Source organism: Carassius auratus, chromosome 26, assembly GCF_003368295.1.
Source record: "Carassius auratus strain Wakin chromosome 26, ASM336829v1, whole genome shotgun sequence".
NCBI classification, from domain to species: Eukaryota; Metazoa; Chordata; class Actinopteri; order Cypriniformes; family Cyprinidae; genus Carassius; species Carassius auratus.
Window position 1 is genome coordinate 18,282,352 of NC_039268.1, and position 19,683 is coordinate 18,302,034.

Below are 19,683 nucleotides of genomic sequence, written 5' to 3' on the forward strand. Positions count from 1 at the left end.
AGACACATTCTGGGGACACCTGAGAATTATATTACATCTTGTTAAAAGGGGCATAATAGGTATCCTGTAAATTATTTATCCTAGTTTTAAATGAGAATAAACGAGAGCAAATGGACTGGTCTTAGTCCTGCTTCTGAAGGCCAGGCAATAAAATGTATTTTCTGTCAGGAAAGTAGATGAGCATGCTTAGTCTTGCACAAGGTCAAACTAGAATAGTGGATGATTCAAATGGATGATGCAGTGGGGATGTTTGCTCAGTAGGGTGACTAACCCTGTAAAGTGTTCAGAAAAGTCTCCATTCTGCGGGGCATCTCCTCTCTCTTCAGCCACCGGAGGACTGTCATGGCAATCAGCCCAGTCAGAAGAAGAAGGAACACTGAGCATCCGCCAATTAAAGCTGTGCTGTCACTATGACGACCATACAAGAAGATAACTTATGTAACATTTCAGATTTTATGCTAATGACACATAATTCAGTGTTTAATGCGCAGAAAGCTTTTTGTTTGCGTGGTGGGGGTTAGGCAGGTATATTAATCATGCACCAACCTTTTCAACTAAAAAAAAAAAAAAAAATCATGCACATATTTATAATACATTCATTGATGTTACCTGTTGGGTTCAATCACATGGCAGGTGATCAGACTTGTTGCACACAGGGTTGTCAGTAAAACCCCTGACCAGTGAAGACTGGACCAACACACAGAGTGACGCAGAAAACATCTGCTCCATGCTGCCTGAACAACATCATACCAAAAGGTCACCTTCTAACAAAAGACCTTCTGTGATTGTATCACGTTGTAAAACGTCTTTTGGAGCCTTTATTTTTAAACACAGACATGCATTACAAATTGCACAGAAGCACACTTGCCTTCCAGTGGCCGTCTTTTATACAGCTCTCTCTGTGTTGTTGTAGGACAGACAACAGCTGAGTGTGTAGCAGAGATAGAGCCTCCACCGAGGACAAGCAGAATTGTCTCTATTAAGAGAGATATGTTACAAGAACTGATGTGCATGCAAATCATTTTCAGTGAGCTGAAATTCAGTACATATACCCATGCTGTGAAACTCTATGTCAGCAAGACCCTTTAAGGGACATGTTGTCTGTACTTATGATAGGTTTTAAAACAGTACCAGAGTTTTTGTTTGAGCTTTCGTAATCTGAAACTTCCTGCAGATTACATAATTACAAAAATAGGTGCCAACAAGAGACTGTCTCTTTTATAAAAGAATCATTCAATCAACCGATTCCGAAACTGATTTATTCAGGAACAAAACAATCATCTTTATAAATCAGTCATTGACAGTGTTGAAGGTAACAAATTACAAGTAAAACAGATTACTTTTAGATTACAATTAGATTACTTTTTTCAAGTAACTAGTAAAGTAACACAATACTTTGTATTTTAATTTACTCTTTCAAATAAGTAACGCCAGTTACTTTGTTCTCCCATTTATTGACTGACAGCTCTCCTGTCCACATGTTGAGGGAAATCAGGATTAATTAAGTGCAGAGACATTATGTGTGTTGTGTAAACCCAATGGTTACTGTAGTTTTAGGCTAAATGTGAACATGAATTTACTTATTTCACTTGCACAAAAATAGATTCAGTATTCCTCAAAATTAAACTGTGAAAAACAAACTCAGAACATTACGCAAACCTGCAATAATCCTATATCATAACACATACGGGGGAAGTTGTGGCCTAATGGTTAGAGAGTTGGACTTGTAATTGAAAGGTTACGGGTTTGAGTATGAGAACATACAGTCCTCTCTCCCACCTTCAATACCACGACTGAGGTGCCCTTGAGCAAGGCACTGAACCCCCAGGTGCTGCAGCAAAAAAAATGTCTGCCCCCTTCTCCTGGTAAGTGTTCATTAATGTGTGTGTCGACTTTGGATGGGAAAAATACAGAGCACTAATTCCGAGTATGGGTCACCATATTTGGCCACATGTCATGTCATGTCACTTTCACATTCAAACTTATTTGCATATTTAATCCCATTTTATTTATCAGTGTCTTTACTGTAAATATTCAATGATCCAGTTCAACCATACTAATAGGCAGATATTAGTATAAAATATATATATTTGTGATCGAGAAGAAAGCTTTGAACTTTCTTTCATCACACAATCCAAAATGGCAGCACAGATGAAAGATTTGTTTAAGCTTTTTGAATTTATATTTCCTTCAGCTTGAGGCTTGGAATTTACATTTGCCAAAAATAGAACATTTTTAATATTCAAAACAAAAAAACAAGCAAGTTTTTATTGTTATTATATTGTAATGCATTAGTTTTAAAAGTAACTTTCCCCTACACTGGTCATTGAATGATTCACTCAACCGATTAAAAAAAAATGCAGGAAATATTTACAATCTCACAAGCTCTACTTAATATATATTTAGTAAATTATGAATATGAGTTTGTAGTGATTCAACATCTGAATAGCTCCAATCTGGATATGAGATCCCAGCACTGATCTTTAATATAGAGTTACAGTATATATATACATCAGTGGATCCCAGTCTTGTTCTGAATTGCAAGCTATCGTTACTTTCAGTGACGTCTGTCTCAAAATGAAGCTAGGTTAAATAATCATCATTTGCATTGAAAATATGATAAATAAAAAATTCTAACAGGTCTACTATTACTTTAGAAATTGCCCAAACTATGGTAACCTATTTGCAATGAAAACTGCTCGGTTCATATTTACTTTTATCTTCTTGCCTAAATGAATTGGTGCCACCATGGTACTAAATGCATTTAGTGTTATAATATAAAATTTCCATAAAGGATAAATATTCTTAGCACATCTGGAAAACAAAATAATATCAGTATTCTATGCACTGGCTCAGTAACTTTCTTTCTTTCATTTTTTTTTCTTTCTTTTTTTACCTGAAAATGTTGTTTCTGTACTCACCGGCTCATAGCTATCATCTATAACATTTCTCATTGTGAGCATTGAAAGGCACTATGACAGTTGCTTACATGTTTGTGTGTGTGCTGGGGGCTGGGGGGATGCTGCCACCAGCACATGTTCTTAGAGATGCCAACTAACTGTCAGCTGTCAGATGAAGAACATTGAAATCATCTCCATGCAAACATGCACAAATCAGAAATTAAATATTCAGTTCAGTCTCATGTTTAAGCCATGTAGCTCTGAAATGCCATAAAATTAGTTAATCAAGCTGCACTAAGTGGTAGCTAGGGAGAAATGAGATGTTGTGTGACCATGTGCGCTTATTAAATGTTGTGTGATCTGAATCAGAGAGGACGTGACCAGAATGCATAACAATCAAACACATGCACAGCTGCAGCACGCGCTCTTAATAAGGGTCATGTTGTTGGTTCAAACAGAAAACTGCCAGAGGATATCAAACATGTGCCCCCTCCAACAAGATTCATGATTTAATTTTTCACAAATACCTCATGAAATAAAATAATATATTGTAAATACACAGCTTAGAATATCTTAGCAACACAAATGGAAGTAACCATAAAAACATAAATTAAAACTCTTATTTGAACTTCTTTGTAACCCATACATTTTCAACATGTATTGTATATTAGAGGTTTATGATGGATTTGACCAATAACAGTAACTAGGTTGGACCACGCTATAGCCAAAATACAGTTAATCAAAATGTTTTAAAATAATTCAACAAAAAAAAAAATAAATAAATATATATATATATATATATATATATATATATATATATATATATATATATATATATATATATATATATATATATATATATATAAAACAGTCTTTGTACATTTTATTATAAATTTATTAGTGCTGTCAAACAATTAATTGTGGTTAATCGCATCCAAAATAAATATTTTTGTTTACATAATATATGTGTGTGTACTGTTTATATTTATTATGTATATTTAAACACACACACATACAGCTTTTATTTTGAAAATATTACCACGTATTTCCATGTATATGTTTATATTTATATAAATGATATTATATATACATTTTTAAATGTATAAAATTAACATATTTTTCTTCAATATATACATGCATGTGTATGTATTATTTATATACACATACAAACTATACACAGTACACACATATATTGTTAATTTTTTTTTATTTTGGATGCAATTAATCACAATTAATTTGACAGAACTAAAATGTATATATTATTTATATATTATTTAAGATATATCATGTATATATTTTTAAATAAATGTATTCACAGTATTCATAAAGTAACACATGCGAATATATATAACATATATATAAAAGATGATTTTTGCTTTTCTACAAATCCATTATCAAAGCAAAGACAAGAAAAAAAAAATCAAGAATCAATGTGTGGTCCCATTTTTTTTAATGTTTTTTTTTTTTTTTTTAAATGTAGTTTACATTATATATATTTGAGATATTGCATGGAAAGCGTGTGATATTCTGATCTGGTTACTAATTTCCTGCCCATTTCAAATCTCTGTTTCTAACCCCCCACCCAATCACTCTCTCTCTCTCTCTCTTTTCTCTCTCTCTATCCTCCTCCATTCCCACCGTGCACAGCTGTACTAAGGCAGACACACATTTTCTCTCAGATTCTCTATCATCATTGTGCTTCCTCAGTTTTCCACTCAGTTTTTTTGTTGCTCCAGTTTTTCCAAGCTTAAGGCTACTCATCATTCTTTTGTACAAATTATTTGTCTCATTCACCTTCACCATTATACATCTCCATACTCCATCCTTTTTAATCTCCTTCTTTACCATTTCATATATATTGCCATTTGCACTTGTCCTTTCCCATCCCTTTCTCTCTGAACTCTTTATTGTTTTCATCCCGGTCTCATCTCCACTTCACTTCACTGCCTCTCAGTTCTTTTGTTTTTATGTTCTTTCTTCAATGGAGGCTGAGGCACTTTACAGTTTCAGAGCGACTGAATGTGATGAGATCAGTTTCCAGAAGGGTGACATCTTGAAGGTGAGTCTGTGTGTGTGTGTGTGTGTGTGTGTGGTTTACTGTGGATATGTGGCACACTTGGATGAAACTATATGGATGCTAGTCTGCATGCTGCACGTTTACAGAAAATACTAGATCAGTGAGTCAGTTTGGTGGGAGTGTGTGCACTCAGTATTAGCATGTATTTCAGAATGGATATCTGTGTGAATAGGTGGTGATATATGTAGGATGGTACGGTACAAGATAATTCTTGTGTGAAGTTATTTTTACAGGCTCCTTTATAAATTAGATATCTATTAGGAAAAGTGTAGAAAAAAAAAACAAAACATATTCAGTAAAGGCAGTAAAAGACTCACAGACTTATTTATTTGTATATGTGTAATTCACACTGGTTTGCAAACTGCTTTTTTGTTTTGATTACCAAATTATGTTGTCTGGGTAATTGCATACATAATATGTATATGGATAATTGAAAATTGTTTAAATTCACGCTACATAAGCAAATGATAAAGTTAGAAATTATTATTTATTTTTTTGGTAAATTATATTGAAAATATACTCCCAAAGCAATTTCTGAAAAGCATATGCAGAAAACTCAATTACCCAACTTTAAAATAGGCTATATATAAATAAGTATATGTTTAAGTATTTTATGGTATTTCAATAGTAAAAAGGTGAACAAGTGTTTTATTTAAAAAGTAAATAATTTCAAGATATTTTAAAATAAAATAGTTTCAAAATAAATATTAATTTTCATATTTTCCTTATTTCACAAAACACAATTTCAGATTCATGAGCCAAATTTTTGGAAACCCTGGCCTAGTCTATTCTTAAATGCAGAGGAAAAATATCTAACCTAAGCTGATTGTGGACATCTATACTGGTCTTATGTTTATTTTAGGTGACAAACATGGATGATGATCCGAACTGGTATACGGCTGAGCTGTTTGGTAGGCGGGGCTATGTACCGAAGAACTATATCAATGTAAGACCTCACACGTAAGTATCACTAGACAGAAACGAATCTAATGTAGCATGCAGTTTTATCTGTGAATGACAGGGCAAAATTCATTAAGGCAAGACACTTCAGGCAGAAACATTATTTTTTGTAAAGCACTAGTAAATTTTGTCTTTGAGTCAAGTTTGGCTTGTCAACACGTGTTGAAAAGACAAGTTAGTCTTGTTGGTGGAAAGAAAACTCACAAAATGTACTTCTAAGTTTTATTACACTTTACAGTAAGTCTTTATAGGCCATTTTCTCAAACATTTTATTCCTAAAAACATGTTTTCTAGCTGTTTTACATTATTTATGGAGTGATAAAAAGAAATATCAAAGAGATTTGCTTCTGTAAACAAAAAACTTTGACTTTGATATGTCAAAAAAATTGAACAAGAATTTTGAACATGGCTTCGCCCATTGTTTAGACTTCTGTTCTGGAAATGTATGCAGATTAGTGTATATTCACCTGGGGCGTCTCAGTGTTTTGGGAATTTTTTTTAAAAAGGAAACGGTATTGTTCTAGCCATATGATAATAAAACAGTGGAATGGAGACAGTCTAGTCATATTTTACAAGTCTGTAATTGTGATGTTTTATGCAGAGACACTGACTCATATGGAAACTAGGGCATTTCCTAAATCTATTAATTTTATACTTTCACTTTATTTGCAATGCTGATATCTCTAGTGCTCCACAAAGTATGTGATAAGTGTTGCTTTCTCCATGGCTCTAATTGTTTTGGGCAAGATGGCAATTGCACAAGTTGGAAAAGTGCTGTTGGATGCTCAGCTAGAGCAAGTTTATGGTTGGGGATTGGGATTTCCCAGCATTTCACATCACTGTGATATCATAAGACACTCACATCACATTGCTGTGGATATGGACTTCCCGATGGTTTGACTGAAACATTTGCTAGGTTAGGACTTCCTTACCTTTCAGTTTTACCATAACATGGAAGTTTGAGAAACTTGTGAGACATTGAAGAGAAATAAAAGTCAAAGCCCTGACCAAACCCCAACAAACATGCTGTAGCTTGACCTGAACATAGAAGTTTATGACTGAGAACCTACCAGTCCTTCTGAAATAAAAGAATGAGTCAGTAAAAAATCACGATCATGATAAAAAGAGTGGACTGAATGAGATCAGTCACGGCTTATGATAAATGCAGTTGAAGTTACTTGTTAAGTATAAGATGAAAGAATGTTTTCACACAATTAAACATGTCATTTCACTCCATATCATGCAGGCACTTGTATTTCTGAAAATCTGAAAATATCCAGTGATACAAAAGTGGGAAAGACAATCTACATATTGCACACACCTACATTTTAATTCAATAGGGAATTTTGTGAACACATTTTTAATATTTAAGGGGAATCAATCCATCTTAACTCAATTACCCGAAAAAAAAAAAGATTATTTTAGATTTTAAATAGAAGGTTAAAACTCTTTTTTAAAGCAATTTTGCTAAATATATATTTGTCAGTTAATTATTATAATAATTTCTAATATAATAATATTTTGGCCTTTCTGTATAGCTAAAAAATAAGATCATAGCACAAGCAATACCAGACTCAAAAGTCCAATTCCCAGGGAATGCATGAACTGGTAAATATACATCTTAAATGCAATGTAAAAGCTTAAATGCCACAAACACAAATGTAAATTGAATAGTCGCTTTTTTTAGATGAAGTCTAACTCCAAATCAAGAGCAGATTATTCCCTTTATTTATGTGGTTTTAAATTATTCAGTATTATGTGCTTTTTCTAAGTGTACATGGATAGTGCTTGAGACAAAAAACACTCACAAAATCCCTTAAAAAGTAATGTATCGTAAACATCAACATGAAACAGACACGAAAAACATCCAACTATTCTTTTTAACAGAGGAATAAACTTATCCTGACATTACAAGGTAATAAATGTGACAACAAAATCAGCAACAACAAAATAAATATAACTAGCAAATGGTCAAACAATGCTACCATGTTAATTATTCATGCCCTGGTGCATGCTGGGAATAGACATAATGGGACTAAACCACAAATCAATTTTTCAGTGTAGGTCTATTTGAACAACGACAAAGCGTTAAGATTTTGTACTTGCTGGTTTGACATAAAACCAATACTGCATCAGGATGCTGCTCAAGAAAGCTGAACTATAATCATACTTTAAAACATTATTTTTCAAAGTAGTCAATTACGGAGCCCTGCACATGGCATGCAGTAAAAAAAAGTAAGCTGAATCATGTGCACGATTTACGAATTAATTTCCTCGATTTGCTAAATCGTGCACATGATTTATAAATCGAGAGAATGAATTAGTAAATTGTGTGCACAATTTAGCAAATTGAGGGATCAAATGAGTAAACCAGGCGCACAATTATTATTTTTTTTTTCTTGTATGTCATGTGGCAGGGCTCCATAGTAAATAAATATTATTATTAATAGTATTAAAGTCTGAAATACTATTTTATCATCAAAAAAAGTATATATATACATATATATATGTATATATATATATATGTATATATATATATATATATATATATATATATATGTATATACATATATATGTATATACATATATATATATATATATATACATATATATATATATATATATATACATATATATATATATATATATATATATATATATATATATATATATATATATGAGTGTGTGTGTGTGTGTTTTATGATAAAATAATATTTCAGACTTTAGAATTTCACTTTTGATTCAATGATTGAAAATGTTTACATTTAGATAGATTATTTACTTGATTAAAGAATCATTTTTAAGGTGTACAGTAGTCCCCTTTCTGTCCATAAATATACAATATGATGTAGAACTGACAGCTACGCTTGTACTTTGCAGGTGGTTTGTGGGTGGAATTTCACGACAGGCCGCAGAAAACCGTCTGAGACCACTGGAGTGTGGAGCGTTTCTCATTAGGGAGAGCGAGAGCACACCGGGAGAGTTCTCTGTGTCTGTCAGGTCAGATGCACCCTTACAAATGAAACCTGCCTTCACCGGACTGTACAGAGCAACACAAACATGTATGCTTCATATATTGTGTTCCATATTAAGGCTTGTTAGTATTATTTCCTGCTTATTTGCTGTATGCAAACGTTGACAAAAGATGTAAGCGTTCTTGCATATGCATGTGTGTTAATGTGTGTCCTTGTTACTCTATCTGGTTCTTCATTAACACACTCTAATTAGAGTGGAGTGCATGGTAGCGTGTTGCTGTGATGTAATCTTTTGCTCCCAGCACACCAGAACCTATTTAAACAGTTCAGAGTTCTCTAGGTGGAAACTGAAACCTTTTAGATATTCCAACCGAAAATATTCCATCCTCTGTGTGGAAAAGCTAGGCTATTGCTTGGATGTTCGTTCTTAGGTGGTTACAGTCCAAGTCAAAATACCCTATAAAGGGATTGTTCACCCAAAATGAAAATTCTGTCATCATTTAATTGTCATTTTTAAACCTGAATTTGTTCTGTTGTGCACAAAATAATGTATTCTGAAGATTGTTGGTAACCAAACAGTTAATGGTAGCCATTGACATCCATATAGTATGGGGGAAAAATATATATATATATATATATGGAAGTCAATGGCTACCAGCAAAAGTTACAAACATATGTTATTATGTGCTAAACACAAGAAAGAAACTCAATAAAAGATTTGGACCTCAACCTGAGGGTGAGTAAATGGTGACAGAATTTTTTTTTTTTACTTTAATCTTTTAAGTCTAATATTTTCACCTGTTTTATTGTCCACTAGTTGCTAAGTAAATTGCTTAAAAATTAAAATCCAAATTTACTTAAGGTATCATTCATTTATGTGGCACAATCCCCTTTACCTTAAGTATAAAGAATAATAATAGTAATGCGTGCCTTAGCATCAACACCTTTTCTTTTCCTCTTTTATTTACAACTCAATGTAGAATTCTATTGAAAAAGTTGGCATGCCTTGGGAGGGTGGACATGCATAGATTATTTTTAGATTGCTGTGCTGTACACCTCTGAAGACCTGACCTAAAATGTCAAATCCTACCGAGACAGAAAGAAAGAAATAGAAAGAGAAATCGAGGGACATTTGCAACACAATCGCAGCACAATGAATCCAGTTCTGTCATGTATTATTAGCACAAGTGCTTCCAAACAAGCTTGTGTACCTGAGGCCAGCACAGATGTTTCTGTGTGATAGAGAGAGAGGGAGAGAGAGAGAGTCAAGTCAAGTCAAGTCACCTTTATTTATATAGCGCTTTAAACAAAATACACTGCATCAAAGCAACTGAACAACATTCATTAGGAAAACAGTTGTCAATCATGCAAAATGACAGTTAAAGGCAGTTCATCACTGAATTCAGTGATGTCATCTCAGTTCAGTTCAAAAAGTGTCTGTGCAATCATCTGCAATCAAGTCAATGATATCACTGTAAATAAAGTGACCATAACTAAACAAGCCAGAGGCGACAGCAGCAAGGAACCAAAACTCCATCGGTGACAGAATGGAGAAAAAAACCTTAGGAGAAACCAGGCTCAGTTGGGGGTGCAGTTCTCCTCTGACCAGACGAAACCAGTAGTTCAATTCCAGGCTGCAGCAAAGTCAGATTGTGCAGAAGAATCATCTGTTTCCTGTGGTCTTGTTCCGATGGTCATCTGAGACAAGGTCTTTACAGGGGATCTGTATCTGGGGATCTAGTTGTCCTGGTCTCCGCTGTCTTTCAGGGCAGTAGAGGTCCTTTCTAGGTGCTGATCCACCATCTGGTCTGGATACGTACTGGATCCGGGTGACTGCAGTGACCCTCTGATCTGGATACAGACTGGATCTGGTGGCTACCGTGACCTCGGAATAAGACAGAAACAGACAAATATTAGCGTAGATGCCATTCTTCTAATGATGTAGCAAGTACATAGGGTGTTATGGGAAGTGCTTCCGGTTCCGGTTTAACTAATTACCTAATTATCCGGTTTAATTATTAATGCAGCATAAAAATCCTTTAACGGATTTGGATATTAAAAGCATATTAGTATGTTATGTGTATGCCAGGTTAAAGTGATGGGTCTTAAATCTATATTTAAACTGCAAGAGTGTGTCTGCCTCCCGAACAATGTTAGGTAGATTATTCCAGAGTTTAGGCGCCAAAAAGGAAAAGAATCTGCCGCCCGCAGTTGATTTTGATATTCTAGATATAATCAAATTGCCTGAGTTTTGAGAACGCAGTGGACGTGCGTTAATGTAACAAGAGCTCATTCAAATACTGAGGTGCTAAACCATTCAGGGCTTTATAAGTAAGAAGCAATATTTTAAAATCTATACAATGTTTAATAGGTAGCCAGTGCAGTGTTGACAGGACCGGGTTAATATGGTCATACTTCCTGGTTCTAGTAAGAACTCTTGCTGCTGCATTTTGGACTAGCTGTAGTTTGTTTACTAAGCGTGCAGAACAACCACCCAATAAAGCATTACAATAGTCTAACCTTGAGCTCATAAATGCATGGATTAACATTTCTGCATTTGACATTGAGAGCATAGGCCGTAATTTAGATATATTTTTAAAATGGAAAAAATCTCAGATGGAAAGAAAGAAACAAAAGAGGAATGATAATCAGCTATGTGTACCTGCAATTCAACCGTTACAGAACCAGGGAACCCTGTATAAAAACTGCATGAATTGTTTTAGGAAGATTTGCTAATATTAATGCTTAAAAGATCATTAGCAAATGTTCATTCAAATAGAAATGTAAGGGACTGTTTATATATCATGCTTTGTAAATTAGCACAGCTGGAATGTTATATTGACTAGTCATAATAAAGGAATACATGGGTCATACAGTACATGGGTCAAACACAGTAGTTTACATACAAACAAAACAAAAACAAAAAACACGTGTCAGGTAAATTTAGAACAAGAATCATTAGATGACATTAAAATATTTTTTATTCAATGATTCACATAGATTTTACCCATGTGTCATCCAGGTGTTTTTAATGCAATTAAGTGTGGTCACTTATTCTTTTATAAATTCTAATAAGTAAATGTCAGAACAAGTATGTTGTTACATTTTTACATGACTATATCTGTTACACAGAATGACGATATAACATTATTTCACCCATATTTTTTACATTTTATTTTCATCAAAGTTATTTGAAACGTTAAAGAAGACGCTTGCATTTATACTTTCTGTGAATATTAAATCACCTTTGTAAGTTTATACATTTATAATATACATACTGTACAGATGCTGTACACACACACACACATGTATGAATATATATATATATATATATATATATATATATATATATATATATATATATAGATAGATAGATAGATAGATAGATAGATAGATAGATAGATAGATAGATATACACACATACACAATGGGGTCCAAAATTATATAGAAATGTATATACACACACAATGGGGTCCAAAAATCTTTCTTTGAAGAGTTAATTTGCATTTTATATTTTATTTATTCATTATTTTGTATATAAATATTTAGTTTTTAAACAAATTCAATACAAAAATGAACTTGAGCATGGTATTGAAAACATTCCTATATTTCCAGGTTGAAATTTGATTTTGAATTAAATCTATTGGACTAATAGACTAATACAGTACAGATATGGTATAGAATGTCATTTCTGTATGTGTCATACACTACCATTCAAAAGTTTGAGGTCAGTAGTTCTTTTTTTTTTTTTTTTGAGAATTAATAATTTTATTCAGCCAAAAATAATTCAATGGATAAGGGTCATTATATCAGATTAAAAGCTTAATGTAAATACAGAAACCACAATGCTACACAAAAATCAGACAATTCATGTGAGACAGTTTGAGTTGGAGTCTGAGAATTGTTATTATGGCTCTGGTATAAGTCATATCTATAATGACTGTGAGTATGCTAACTAAGGCTTTACTCTTCCTAAACATGCCCTGTTTTTTTGAAGATCTTCAGTATAACACAACACACACACACACACACACACACACACACAAATCCACATCCCTGAGGCAGTTTGTCATTCTGTCAGTGTTTCTGTCCGAACAAGCTGAGTGATCCATGCAGTATTGCGTAGACTGATGAGCATCTGTGTGTGTGTGTGTGTTTGTGTGTGAGCAATACCCACACAGGTTAAGAGCAGGTGTGGCAGGGTGGAGCCGTCGGGTGATTAAAGACACCTGCCGCAGGCGCAGGCTGTGCGTCAGTGCCTGAACATTTCGCAGAAACCCAGAAACAATTAATAGCATGTTTTCAAATGTATTTTTCTGTAGAATGATTTATATCGTACGGTGGCACATTGCTGCCACACACATGATTTTTTCCACTCAGTTATGTTGTAATAACGAGATGTTATGCCGTTAAAATGACATATTTTCTCGTAAAAATGTGATATTATGTTGTAGAAACTATATTTTCTTGTTAATACAACATATTTTCTCATAATAACGACATATTTTCTCGTTAAAACAAAAAAAATCACATTTAAATGAACTGATTTCATTTTACTTTCTCCTCGCTTTAAGTCACAAAGACATTTTATTAACATTGAGCCAGTCGACAGGATTATTATTAGTAGGCATATGCGAACATTACGCCAGCATCTTAAATATCAGTAACGTGTTATTCGGCATTTATTAGGCATCCTGGATCCTGACGGAGTATAAATGAGAAGGAGAAATCACATTACATCGGATGTATGGAAATCCTGGCCCCAATTTTATGTGGCACATGGACTCCTATGAAAAAATGAAACATTTTGGTATCTGCATCAATGACGCGATCGAAGGATTTTCTAGGATGGTAATTTGGCTCCATGCTTATTCTACTAATTATGACCCAAAGGTAATCGCCAGCTATTTTATTAATGAAGTTGGACAAAGGATGGGGACACCAGCCAGTATGAGGTCAGACCTGGGAACAGAGAACTGTTGTGTGGAACAAATGCAGAAGTTCCTACACTATGATGACCACTACGAATATGCAGGAAACTGCTTCATCTGTGGTTCAAGCAACCACAATCAGTACACTGAGAGCTGGTGGGCATTCATGAGAAAACAGCATGCTCAGTACTGGATTAATCGTTTCCAGGATTTGAAGGAGAAATATTTCTTCACAGGTGGTTTCCTGGTAACAGGATATGTTGACATGCTTTAATGAAAAAAAAAAAAAAAAAACCACATTATTTAAAATACAATACATTATTGTAAGTCCTCTATGCCCCGCCTCTCTCAAATGCATAGTATTCTACAAAGTCCCTCCTTCTGACAAGCACAGTCTTCTCTGATTGGCCAACTGGCCCAGTGCATCGCAAAACTTGAGCAAAACTTGTGAGAAATGTAACGCTCCTTTCCATAATCGCTAGTTTCATCTTTCAAAATAAATATAAAGACAGTTAATAATGTAGTTAGTTTTACCATCAGTTCAATCTTGAAAGAGGAACAGAGTCTCGTGACAGACAAAGTGATGAAGATCTTATGTGTTTGCAGTACACAAGTCACAGACGGTTAAGACAGCTGACTTTTTTTATTTGAACATTCAATAGCAAATACTTAAACTAATAACAAAGCATACTTACAGTAGCTAATTCATAGCAGTCAGAATAACCTCTTCTCCTAGGTTCACGTAACGGTTGTCCATTAAATGCGTTGCTGTTCTGTTGTAAGTTATATTAAAGATTCCTAAATGCATCTACTTTCGAAAGGCCAAATAGAGTGCTTTTGCTTTAGCCTAGATACACACAGCATCTCCCTGACATGGCTGCTTTTTGGCTGAGTTGCATTTAATATTTAGTTTGTATTTGATGCTTTTTCTTTGAAATGACTGTTTCTTATTTTTTCTTATCTGTTATGTTTAGTAGGGTTGTATGCTACATATAATTCTGTTAAATGAATGTTTATTGCATATTTCAGTTTAACGAGTCTCACCATGATGGTGTTTAGTGTTTGTGGTTCATCAAGTGACTTTCTCAACACCACCTGCATTTGGTGGTTATCGGTGTATTACAAAGGTACAAAACAGATTTCAGTATTTCAATAGGTTGGTAATGGTATAATATAATTATAATAGTTAATGAAATTGCGGTATTTAACTGGTATTGATTTAAGGTAAAACCTAAAACGATGTTACCATATTTTTTTACGGAAGAATTCTGGCAACCACAGCTGGCAGTTTTTTTTACCGTAAATTTATTGTTTTTTTATACTGTGACTGTCATACCAATAACAGTCATACCTTGTTATTTCGAGAAATGTTCGTTTTAACGAGAAACTATGTGGTTATTACGATAAAAGATGTTGCTATTACGAGAAAAGATGTAATTTTAGGAAGATAATTATGTCCTTTTAACCACATAACATCTCGTTTTTATTAAAAAAAGAGAAAATATATCTCATCATTACGACATAATTGAGTTGAAAAAATAATATGTGCGTGGCAGCAATGCGTCACCATAGTATAATGCAGCAATATATATTTCAAATAAACAACTGAAAATGATTAGAAAAATAAATAACATTTTATAATACAGACTATTATGGTTTTTATTTAAAAATTACCTTAATAGTTTTTTATATTTCCAGGTTTAAATTAGATTTGGAATTCCAGATTTTAGTTATGTATGATAAATAAGACTTTTTTTTCCACCAATGATACATTAAATTGATCAAAAGTGACAGTAAATATGTTCAGAATTTTACAAAATATTTCTATTTTAAATAATTTATACATTTATAAATTTCTAATAGTTCAAAGAAAGTTCTTTTAAACTTTCTATTAATCAAAGATTCCTGTGAAAAAAAGGTATCATGGTTTTCACAAACATATTAGGCAACTATATATACAAATATATATGTGCGTTTGTGTGTGTGTGTGTGTGTGTGTGTGTAAAACATTTATTATAAAAGATTTCTTAAAAAACATGCAAATGATTAGAACTATTATACAAAAAAAAATAAATTTTATAATATAGATGTACAATGGCTAGCACTCACTAAATGCACTGAAGAGTAATAAAAGAGCAAATATTACTGCAAGTATTACTGCTAATTATGTTTTTGGGAAAACAGTTCTTGATTTTAACACATTCTTTACATACAGGACAAAGACAATGCATTTAATGTATTACTGGATCTTGACTGAATATACATAGACATTATATTGTTGCATATTGACTGATTTTTTTATTTTATTTTAAACATCTTTAATATTAATATGCAGTTTAATGTCCCGCAATGAGCATTTGATCTTCTGAGAGGAATATTCTTTCTCTACAGGAGAATGAGCAGTGACTTGTTCAAAGTGTAATTTGATTAAAGTTATTAACTCTCTGCTTCTTCGTCATTGTGATGCCAGAATTTGCTGACAGCTGAAATTTCAAACTGTGATTTATTAGGCAAAACCTTTAATCAAACACTGCTATGTTTGATTTAGATAAATAGTAAGTTAAGCCAAGATCTACGTCTTAACTCTCTCTCTCTCTCTCTCTCTCTCTCTCTCTCTAGTTACGGGGACCACGTGCAGCACTTTAAGGTTTTGAAAGATGGACTAGGGCAGTTCTTCATATGGGATGAAGTCTTCAGCTCCCTCAACCAGCTGGTGGACTTCTACAAAATCAACAGCATTGCCAAAGAGAGAACTGTCTTCCTGAAAGAGCCTGAGGGATCATTAGCTGTAAGAGCTGTCACACATGAGCACATGATGTTTTTTACAGAGGTGCCAAAGTTTAACTCTGGTGAACTCTGATCTGCAAATTTGCGAAGCAAAAGGATGTCTGCCTAGTAAAGGTTATAAAGTGAAACTTTGATCTCTTGGCTCAATGCATGATTTTATTTCTCATAGTTGACTTTGTTTATTACATTTGCAACTTTATATAAGTGACGTGACATACATACAGCCAAGTATTGGGTCCCATACTCAGAATTCATGCTCTGCATTTAACCCATCCAAAGTTCACACACACAGCAGTGAACACACACACAACATGAACAAACACACACACACACACACACACACACACACTGCGGCTCCCATGGGGCCATGTTGGGAGTTTGGTGCCTTCCTCAAGGGAAACTCAGTCATGGCATTGCCAGCCCGAGACTCAAACCCACAACTTTAGACTTAGGAGTCAAACTCTCTGACCACTAGGCCACAACTTCCCAATAAACACAAATGAGAGCAATAGAAGCAATCAGACCAACGAGAGAACAACCACAGTATACAAGTGCCATGAAAAGTCTCAGTTAGTCTAGCAAAGAATGTAGCTATGTTTCTTTTTTCTCAAGAATAGGATAGACAAGAAAAAGTAAGTGCTATTATTAGTTGGTCAAGTGCTGGCGAAAAAGATGAGTCTTTAGATGTTTTTTTTTTTAAATGAGTAAAGACTTAGAGTTGAGTGTCATCAGCATAGCAGATAGGAAAAGCCATGCTTCTAAATGACAGATCCTAATGACGTTTTGTAGATGGAGTTGAAAAATGGTCCAAGCACTGAGCCTTGAGGAACCCCAGTAGCAAGAGGTTGTGACTTAGAAACTCCACCCCTCCAAGACACCCTGAATGATCTATCTGAGAGGTAGGACTTGAACCACAGGAGTGCGGTTTCAGAGATGCCCATCTTTCTGAGGGTGGACTGTACAAACCTGATTCCAAAAAAGTTGGGACACTGTACAATTGTGAATAAGGAGCCGTTCACATATTGCGTCTTTTGCACGCTCAAGTTTGTTATTTCCAAAGTAGGCGCGCAGAATGCATGCTCATAATGAAAGCCTCGTTTTTTCCAGGCGCATCCACACCGCATCGATGTTAAAAACATGCCTCGGGAGCCGACTGCCCAAGCGCTTTGGAAAGGAGAAAGCAGTGCGCCTAGTGTTTTCCACGCGTTTTTAGGCGCGATATATGAATGGCCCCTAAAAATAGAATGCAGTGATGTGGAAGTTTCAAATTTCAATATTTTATTCAGAATACAACATAGATGACATATCAAATGTTTAAACTCATGCACTCATGCACTTATGCAACCCCATACCATCAGAGATGCAGGCTTCTGAATTGAGAGCTGATAACAACTTGGGTTTTCCTTGTCCTCTTTATATTTGTATTTCTCTTAGTCATGTCTTTAAATCTAACAATGTGACTTTCTAACACGTTGTATTGAGGTGGAAACATGCTTTTGTAGGTAGGACGATGTTTTGTTTGACTGCTGATCCAGTGCACAGTCTTGTCATGTCCGTCATTTGTGTGTGTGTTTCTGTTTCAGAGGCCACGTCATGCCCATGCCCTCTTTGACTTCACATCTAATCATGCGACTCATCTACGTTTCTTGCGCGGTGATGTCATCGACCTGCTCGACTGTTCGGATGCTCAGTGCTGGAGGGGGCGGTGCCGTGGAAGAGTGGGCGTATTTCCACCAGAGTATGTGCAGCCAATTTATCACTGAATTTCAGCTATGTGTGTCACCACCCTGTACAGTTAAACAAACTGGATGAGAGCCCAAGACATATTCATCAGTCACACATATTCTTCATAAATCTGAAGGTAAACTAAACCTTAGTCATCGATGTTTGGTGCATTAAAGTTTTTAAGGTTTGAATTTAACCTTTGCCCATCATCTTTTTTGTTGACCACTTTGAGAAGGCGAATTAGAAATCAGTTATAACTTGTGAGCAAACCAGTTTTGTTACACCTTTAGTGAACATAAACAGTTGCTTCCTGTTTATTCTTCTTTCAAATATTTTAAAGTCTTTTCAAATAAAGGTATGATAATAGAATTGGTGTATCAACCTTGAACATAATGTTTTATATTGAGGCATTATCATGTTTTTTTTTCTTTTCTTTTTTTCAAGCAGAAGTGAGCCAGACCTACTATATATGTATTTTATTCAGTATAAAGTTCTACAGTCATGAGCATGGGAAATGTTATTTTTATTTTATTATTTATTTTCTTTATTGTGCTTATGCTATAAACATGATTTTGAGTATTACTTATGATAATTTTTGTGATTTCAAAAATGTATTTATTTCTGTGAAAATACTTTCTCCAGTCCCAGATTAATATGCAGAGACAACTTTAAATCATTTGCATGTTGATTTCTCTTTAAACACTGTGGCTTCGTGGTGCTATCAAAACATTTGCTCAACCAGTGATGTAAGTTTGGGATGGGGCTATCATTTCATCCAAAGGCAGATTGGGTGAGTGTCCAGGATGCCTGTCACAATTATTTTTGTAATTCAGTTTAATGTCACAGAAATTACACAGTTTACCTTTTTTTAATTATTATTATTACTAGTTAGATTAAATTTTTTTACTGTAATGTTGAAATCATGACCATAGCTAATTTAATTTAGACCTCTAGTAATTATTATGAATTGCTAATTTAGTTTCCTAAACAATCATTGCCAAAAATAATTGAAAAAAATAATAATTTATGTTGTAAAATACAGAGGTAATTATAAAAAGTATTGTTTGGGATACATGAAAATGGAATATATATATATATATATATATATATATATATATATATATATATATATATATATACACCGTAGTATAGTATAGTTTATGTGTATGTATGTATTTTTTGGTAATTTCTGTAACTATTATTAGAGTGAGAGCAAGTTATTTCATTGTTATCATTCATATATCTGTTCAGGAAGAGCGCTGACTAATGTTCTAGTGGAAAACAGTTGTTGGATCCACCTATGCCATGTGAAAACATTTGGAACATCT

The 19,683-nt window shown here is 33.9% G+C and overlaps 1 protein-coding gene across 2 annotated transcripts; it reads left to right on the plus strand.

Moving 5' to 3' along the window:
• Window positions 1–4,553: 4,553 nt before the first annotated feature.
• On the plus strand, window positions 4,554–18,701 carry grapb (GRB2 related adaptor protein b). 2 transcript variants are annotated; one of them, XM_026204629.1, is made up of 5 exons: window positions 4,554–4,959; window positions 5,840–5,937; window positions 8,818–8,937; window positions 16,463–16,631; window positions 18,214–18,701. In XM_026204629.1, exons 1-5 carry the CDS (start codon window positions 4,882–4,884, stop codon window positions 18,391–18,393), a joined length of 645 nt encoding a protein of 214 aa, XP_026060414.1. In that variant the 5' UTR covers window positions 4,554–4,881; the 3' UTR covers window positions 18,394–18,701. The 2 variants fall into 2 exon arrangements, with proteins under 2 accessions (XP_026060414.1, XP_026060415.1); XM_026204630.1 differs by having other exon boundaries at window positions 4,877–4,959; window positions 5,840–5,923.
• The last annotated feature ends 982 nt before the right edge of the window (window positions 18,702–19,683 follow it).

Bases quoted from the DNA above. Each gene is read 5' to 3' on its own strand.
- grapb (XM_026204629.1), top strand. From the start codon at position 4,882: ATGGAGGCTGAGGCACTTTACAGTTTCAGAGCGACTGAATGTGATGAG. The intron at 4,960-5,839 runs GTGAGTCTGTGT...TGTTTATTTTAG, and splicing joins AGAAGGGTGACATCTTGAAG to GTGACAAACATGGATGATGA. The intron at 5,938-8,817 runs GTAAGTATCACT...TGTACTTTGCAG, and splicing joins ATCAATGTAAGACCTCACAC to GTGGTTTGTGGGTGGAATTT.